General features: G+C 44.0%; 1 protein-coding gene across 1 annotated transcript; it reads left to right on the top strand.

Annotated features, from left to right (window-relative positions):
- Positions 1-596: 596 nt before the first annotated feature.
- Otud1 (OTU deubiquitinase 1) lies at positions 597-3,712 on the top strand. Its single transcript, XM_046423031.2, has one exon. The coding sequence runs from the start codon at positions 1,014-1,016 to the stop codon at positions 2,457-2,459; it is 1,446 nt and encodes a 481-aa protein (XP_046278987.1). The 5' UTR covers positions 597-1,013; the 3' UTR covers positions 2,460-3,712.
- Positions 3,713-7,985: the final 4,273 nt, after the last annotated feature.

Below are 7,985 nucleotides of genomic sequence, written 5' to 3'. Positions count from 1 at the left end.
AAGGCTGTATGGGCTTCCTTCCTTTCACCCATGTATTTCCCAGTTAACATGAGTTAGGGGGACAGAAAAGTTCGTCTCCACTGAGTAGGGCAGCAAAATTCCTGTAGATCCAGCAGAGAACACGACCTAGATAAGTGAATCCCAGGCAGTGGTGAATGCAGGCAGGAATGATGGCCCACGACCAGAAAAAGCCCATACAGATTTTAAGGCAGTGCCTTGCTCGGATGCTTGCTTCGAAGTGCAATTTTTGTAAACGTTGGCCATCCCACCACAGCCCCAAACAGCAGTACAAAGTGGCACAGCCCAGAAATGAATGGCTCAGGTAACCAAAATAGTGCTTAGCTGTCACGTGGACAGCAGTCAGGAATACCACGACTGCGCATGCCCCAGAGCCTCAGGGCTTCCCCCGCCCAGCTCAGCCCGCGCCCCTGCCGGCGGCCACGCCCATGACGTCCGCAGAGCAAGGCGGGGCGGGACAAGGGCCAGAGAGGGCGGGGCGCGGGCCGAAGGGGGCGGGGCGAGCTCGCGCAGTTGAATGGGGCGCCTTGACGAGCCGCACATTCCAGCGGGTCCACGTGACGCGGCCGCACGGCCTGAGGTAAACAACCGCGGTCCCGCCTCCCGGCCCTCCGCGCGCCCTGCACTCCTGCTCGCCGGCGGGACGCGCTCCAGCAGCGCGGGTGGCTTTCTCCGACAGTCCCCAGCGGCTGCCTAGGGCCGGAACAGCGGCAGCGGGCGCGGCGCCCCGGGCCTGCGGGCCGAGCGCGCCGGCAGGGGTCGAGCGCGCGTCCCCTCCCCGCCCCCACCGCGCGCTGTGGCGCAGCAGGAATTTGGCCCGGACCCGGTCTCTATTTGCGGCTCTTGACGCGCGGCGGCAGACAGTCCTTGGGTCATTTCTATTCTAGGGGCACTGGGTCATCGCGCTCAGCCGGCCCCCTCCTCCAGGCCCTGAGGGTGTGTCCCCTGCACCGGGGCTCGCCGCGCCTATAAGGGGCCGAGCGGCGGGCAGGGACATGCAGCTCTACAGCAGCGTCTGCACTCACTACCCAGCTGGGGGACCGGGTCCCACGGCCGCAGCTCCCGCGCCGCCTGCCGCCGCCGCCCCATTCAAGGTCTCTCTTCAATCCCCGGGACCTGCCAGCGCCGCGCCAGAGCCCGAGACCGGTGAGTGCCAGCCCGCTGCGGCCGCCGAGCCCCGGGAAGCCGCCGCCGCCCCCACCGCCAAGATGCCCGCCTTCTCCTCCTGCTTTGAGATGGTGTCCGGGGCCGCCGCCCCCGCCTCAGCAGCCACCGCCGGCCCGGCGGGCGCGTCCTGCAAGCCGCCGCTACCGCCGCACTACACGTCCACGGCGCAGATCACCGTGCGGGCCCTGGGCGCCGACAGGCTCCTGCTGCACGGGCCCGAGCCGGGTTCCGGCGCCGCGGCCAGCGCCAACCCGCGCGGTCGCTGCCTCCTGCTGGCCCAGGCTCCCGGGGCCCCGGTGCCGCCGCGGCGGGGCTCCTCGGCCTGGCTCCTGGAGGAGCTGCTGAGGCCCGACTGTCCCGAGCCCGCGGGGCTGGACGCAGCCCGGGAGGGACCCGATAGAAACTTCCGACTGAGCGAGCACCGCCAGGCCCTGGCCGCAGCCAAGCACCGAGGCTCTGCGCCGCCCCCGGGGAGCCCGGAGCCCAGCCCCAGCCCGTGGGGTGAGGAACACCGAGCGGAGAGGATTCCCCGGGGGTGGGAGAGAGGTGGCGACCGCAGCGACTCTCCCGGCGCCGACACGGCGCGACGGCTGGACCTGGAGACCGAAGCTCCCCCTGCACGGAGCAGCGAGGTGACCCAGAGTAGCGGAGCCGAGACGGTGGTGGTCTCCAGGTCGGATCCCAGAGATGAGAAGCTAGCCCTATACCTGGCCGAGGTGGAGAAGCAGGACAAGTACCTGCGACAGAGGAACAAGTACCGATTCCATATCATTCCCGACGGGAACTGCCTCTACCGAGCTGTCAGCAAGACCGTGTACGGGGATCAGAGCCTACACCGGGAGCTGAGGGAGCAGACGGTGCACTACATTGCCGATCATCTCGAGCACTTTAGCCCTCTGATTGAGGGCGACGTCGGGGAGTTTATCATCGCTGCTGCTCAGGATGGGGCATGGGCCGGGTACCCCGAATTGCTGGCTATGGGGCAGATGCTAAATGTGAATATACACTTAACTACTGGAGGGAGGTTGGAGAGCCCCACAGTATCAACCATGATTCACTATTTGGGCCCAGAGGATTCCCTAAGGCCTAGTATTTGGCTCAGCTGGCTCAGCAATGGACACTATGATGCAGTTTTTGATCACTCCTATCCTAACCCAGAGTATGACAATTGGTGCAAACAAACTCAAGTGCAAAGAAAACGCGATGAAGAACTTGCCAAATCCATGGCCATATCCCTATCCAAGATGTATATTGAACAAAATGCATGCTCTTGAAATGTCTGAAAACCTTACACCCTGGGGAAATTGCGTATATAACTTGTGTTTGGAAAATCACGTGAACTCTAAATCAGGGTAACAGCACTTTTAAACTTCCTAGTAGATTTACTGTAGGTGTAAAGCCTTAATCATTTTTTGAATGTTTTCTCAGAGCTGAAGGTTGCTGGGCACCTAAATGATTTGTTTCATGATAGCTTTGGGTGATCTGCTATTTATAATTTGCTGTATAAAGTGAGCACTACTTAATTTGCAAGTTAATTTCTCACAGTGTAAATTTGTTCATTCCTGGTAGTCTATTTTCTATAAAAACGTATTTTTGCACAACATTTTTAAAAATGGTGTTACCTTCATCTATGATGTGTTCCATTTTGACAAACAGCCTTCAAGCATAAATCCAGAGAAATGCTTTATATAAAATGTATTACTTTGAAGTGAGTTTGTGATTTAGTAGTTATTTTATGTTGTTGAAATTTGAATTTCACAATTCTTCCATAATTATTTCAAATTGATATTGATGCATTCATGTTACCAGATGATTGGCCCATTCCATTTTGATGTAATAGATTTTTTTAATTGTTATTTTTCTAGAAATGGTCAGTCTTTATAAAGAAAAATGCTTAAGGGAAGGCTGTGGGGAGATTTTTTTTTTTTTTTTACCTTTAAGGGATAGTACCAGGTCTTACTTGAATGAAAGTCTGATATTTGCTGATGGCAGAAGGATGATTCTGTACTCTTGTTAATGTTTAGAGTAGATTGTCTGGTGCTCTCCATTGTTTTTATTTACATGTGTCATTTTGTTACAAAATAATTTAACATGGTATAAAATTTGGGGACAAGATAGGCCTCCTGCTTTATATACTTTCTTTTATATCTACTTGGATTCAACTAAGAAAAAAAAACTAATAGCAAAATGTCTGGACCCAACCTTGGCAGTTATTTTATAGCAGGAGAATACTCTTAATATTGTGTTCCTTTTAAGTTCTTCCAAAAGCCTAAGTAGGATTGCCATGTATTATGTAAAAATGTCTGCAAACAGAGCTTATAAGGTTTGCTGGGTCAAACAGTGTTTCCAACCTAAAATCTATCTCATTGCAACTTTAACTACTTTTAGTCATATTTATTAAGTAATGCAGTTTGTACTTTTTTATTTTGTAACATTTTGTGATTTTTTTGTACAATACTGTATTTGTACATTAGAGTAATTCTCAGCTGATGGAATGAATGAATAAAATGCACACTTTTACAATGTCTTTTTGGGTAGAGTGGTTTTTGAACTGTGATTACTGTGGAAACCTTTCTTAAATGCACGATTTTTTTCATGTGTAAAAATGCCACAGAAGTATGAGAGATTTCCTAAATTCTCACATGAACAAGATAGGTTAATCATTAGTAATTTCAAAGGGTAAGTCTCAATGAAATATAATTTAAAGGTGGAGTAACTCAAGAAATTGCTCTCATTATTTCTAATTATAATTTTTATCTAAAATTATGGGCCGATTGGCTAATGAACAGGGAAGTGCAAGTTCTGTGTTCACCAGTATAATTTCTAGTTTGTTATTTAGTCAAAATTTCTTGTTTCACTCACTTTCAACATAGATTTTAACTTTGCTTGCTTGTTTTTAAAGAGTAACCACCGCATTGTCCTAATTTTTTTCTAGTCTGGCCTCTTTGAGATAATGGGGATCTATGTTAAGATGTGTTCCCAGATTTAGTTGAAAAGTGCAAGTTACAGTTTGTGTTCCCTCCAAAATTCATGTGTTGAAACTTAATTTTACCCTCATGAATAAATTAGTGTCTTTAAGAGGGCTTAGATGCTTTTGGCTTTTTTGCTCTCTGGCATATGAGGATCCTTAGATGGCCTTCACCAGATGGGGAACTAACAAATTTTTTTTGTTTATAAATTCTACAGTCTCAGGTATTTTGTTAGGATGTGTCTTGCAGAATAAAAGCAGTTTGAATTGTTTTGTTTCCAGTTGATCAACAACATGGTTATAGGCACAACTAAGTTTGAATTCATTGTTTAACCACATGTTTGGAAGGATGTAGATGGTTATCGAGAATGGAAAATTTAAAAAAAATTGTCAAAAGCTTAAATGTTAACTGACGTCTTTCCCATTCACTTTCTATAGTTTGTCATTGTTTTGTTTTTTGAAGAGGAAATGTATTCCTTATGTTAACTGTAGTAGGCCTGAATCACCAAAGACTTAAACAATTCAAGAGGTAGAAATGTGGTTAACTCTTTTTTACTTTAAGCAAACAGAGTTATTAAATGGATCCATTCCTTCAGTTACTCTTACAGAACAGCCACAAGACTCAAAACTATAAAGGAGGTGGGTGATGTTGTGATTAAGATAAAATTTTAAGTTTACTTCCCCATAAAATATGATACAGGATGGGCTGGGGTTGTGGCTCAGTGGTAGAGTGCTTGCCTAGCATGTATGAGGCACTGGGTTAGATTCTCAGCACCATATATAAATACAGTACATTGACAATAAGAAAATATTTTTTTAAAATGTACAGGAGAATAAAAATCTATTAAGTAAATCCTACTGGTGTTTTTAGGTATTAGTAAGAAAAATCATACTATTAATTTCAGAATTTCATTGAAGAGGTACTTATATTTAAAACTATGATGCAAATAATAGTATAATTATTTGATTACTATTTAATTTAAAAACTAAAAGCTGTAGTACTTCAATATTTTGGCAAAAATCTAATATCCAAATTGTTTTCCATTCAAATGTTTTCTCTAAGCTAAGACTCATTTTTAGTATATTTAAGTGAATATTAAACTACTATTGATAAGTGTCACAAAGACATGGGCATGTGAAACTTAAGTCATGTTTTTTCTAAACTTGCAGTTCACATACTTTAATATAGCAGAATTTCCATTAGGTACAAAGCTTTTCACAGAAGCCACATTTTATAGAGGAGAAAAAATGTCTTTAATGCTTTAGGGTCCCCATGAATATCAGAATTGGTTAGCTTCAGTTTGGATAAATAGTCTTAATGTCGAAATGTTTGTTTCATAATATTTGTATTGTAAAACAAAACCAGGATCTTGAGATAATCTCACTGTTTTGCTTTATGTGTTTTGTTCCTTTTCCCTGAAAGAATAGAGAGCTAAACTCTTAAAATTTTATTGTGATATTCAGGGAGCTCATAGGAAAGAAAGGCAATAGAGAAGAAAAATAAATCTTGGGTCTTTGAACAGCTGATAATTTGGTTTGTAGGTGGTGTGGTTTGGGTGTCCCCCAGAATTTGAGTGTTGGAAACTGAATCCCCAAAGTTTTACCCTAATGGTATTTGGAGGTGGGAACTTTGGGCCATAATTGGGTCTTCCTGGATTAACGAGTTATCCAAGGAATGGCTTTATCATAAAAGCAAGCTCTTTGGGGCATCTTGTTCAGTCTTACCATGTGATGCCCTCCACCATGTTATGATGCTGACACCAGCTACTGGACTTCCCAGTGAGCTGAATCTTTGTTCATTGTAAATTAGCCAGCCTGTGGAATTATCATAACAGAAAAGTAAGAAACTAGGTAAATATACTGGACTGATTGAAGTGTGTTTGTCAAATATGTAGCATATTCACATGTAACAGTCATTTGTCACCTGAAATCATAAGTCTAGATTCATTTTTTTATATTCCTTCAGTGTCTGTAACTCAAAGAAACACTGAGAAACTAGATGACATTTAATTCAGCTTTATTGCCTAGATTTACTTAGTTTATTAGGTATAGGCTATATTGTATTCCCTGTTGGATCCCTGAATTGCAACTCAATCGCAAGGAGAGGTAGGTGTTTAAGAAATTATTGAATGAAGAAATGAATTTGAGGGAAAATAAAGACAGTGAAGTAGTGAGTTGCTAGAAACCCCAGGTACTTGTGTATGGTAAGCATATACTATACCACTAAGTCACATCCCTGCCCTGAGTTCTATAATTGATGAAATAGTTTTTTAAACCAAAAGTTAGAATGTATAGATTTTACCTTTTGTATCATCTTTCAAACATTTGATAAATAGAACCTAGATAAGTTTTTTAAAATATAGAACTTTGATTAATCTGAAGTGATTTTTATGCCTTGTTCCAGGAGATTTGCTCTGGCTTGGTTTAAGGGGATGATGCACTCATCCCAAGTCCAGTCTATAAACAGTTCTGATTTTGTTCTACTTTCTCATTCGCCTGGTTGGGAAGGAAATGTTGGACGGATTTCAAGCATGCTTTCTGGCTGTTGTGTTCAGTAATAATGACTGCATGCTTGTGCCGTTGGTCAATGGAGCCATGGCAAGTAGTATGAATCAGATCAAAACAAATGTGTTAGGGAAAACGTCATATTTCCTCCTGGTGTAAATTAGGTCAGCGACAATTGTGTATGAATAAAGGTCAGAGAGATAATTCACTGTTATCAGATTAGTCATAGTAAAACCTTATCTAGCCTCCCTTGTTTCTAACAATTGAGTTTTCTAAATAATTGAGCAGTCAATTTATGTGTAAAATATAACTACTTTGGATGAAATTCTTTAAGACTTCACCTTTACAAAGTAGCTGAATGTAGTTCAATCTGCCCTTGGTGTCTAGGGCTCTCCTGTAGTCGTGGGCTTATTGCTGTGAAGCTTGGCAGACTGCTGAAGTGTGATTGTGCTTCACAGGATCTCAGCTTGCTAGGACGTTCATCTTCATGTTTTATGTTTTCCGGTATCCTCCCTCATATTCTGATTTCTCTTCTCACAATTGTTACTTTTTGGCCCTAATTCCCCATTTGATGTCCTGTGTTCAAATAGACATACTAACAAACATACTTGTTAGAATAGATGTTGAATTAATAAGAATTTGGCTCCTAATTCAGAACTGGGATGGTTTGCTATGAGTAATATGTTTAAGGTTTAAATTTGACCAGAGAGTTTTTTTGCTGCCTCTTTTGTCTGGTGTTCTTTGATGGAATCCTAGGTTTGTCAGCTTAAGAGGCCTCTGAATGTGTGCAGTGGCATATGTACAAAATGAACATACTTGGATCGGCTATACTAATCTTCAAAATGGAGTTGATTTGTCACTGGTTAAATTTTGCTTCTTCTCTACCATATGTAATCCTTTAGTACTTGTTAGGTAGCTAGTCAACCTTTCATGGGCGAGGGCAAGTGTGATTGAAAACCACAGGGAGCCTTGCAGGACTGTCAGTCCTTGAAGGGGGGGGGGGCTTGGTATGTTAATTAGCCACAATGACCTCACCTTAAGAAAAGCTATTGTTACAAGATCAGGTCACACCCTACCAGGTGACCTGGACCCTCCCTATGTCACAACCCCCAATCACCCTTGCAACCAAAACATCAAGACCCTCACAAAGAAAGTTTGCTGAGAGCTATTCAAAGAGTAAAACACCAATTAAGGAGGTAGGAAATTGTGACAAAAACAGGGAGACTCAATTTCCTTAATTTCAACTCTAAGGGCAACACCCTTCTCTTTTCCAGTGGGTCCTGTAGTTCCTGGGCTGTCAATAGTCAAGAGGTGGACCTGGGTGGGA

This window comes from Marmota monax, unplaced genomic scaffold (assembly GCF_021218885.2).
Source record: "Marmota monax isolate L192 unplaced genomic scaffold, Marmota_monax_Labrador192_F-V1.1 WCK01_AAM20220418_F8-fsc00098, whole genome shotgun sequence".
In the NCBI taxonomy this organism is placed as follows: Eukaryota; Metazoa; Chordata; class Mammalia; order Rodentia; family Sciuridae; genus Marmota; species Marmota monax.
Note: the sequence above shows the minus strand (reverse complement) of the source record. Positions and strands in the feature narration are given on the sequence as shown.

What these genes read in the sequence shown, in the direction of transcription:
- Otud1 (XM_046423031.2), top strand. Translation starts at nt 1,014, where the DNA reads ATGCAGCTCTACAGCAGCGTCTGCACTCACTACCCAGCTGGGGGACCG.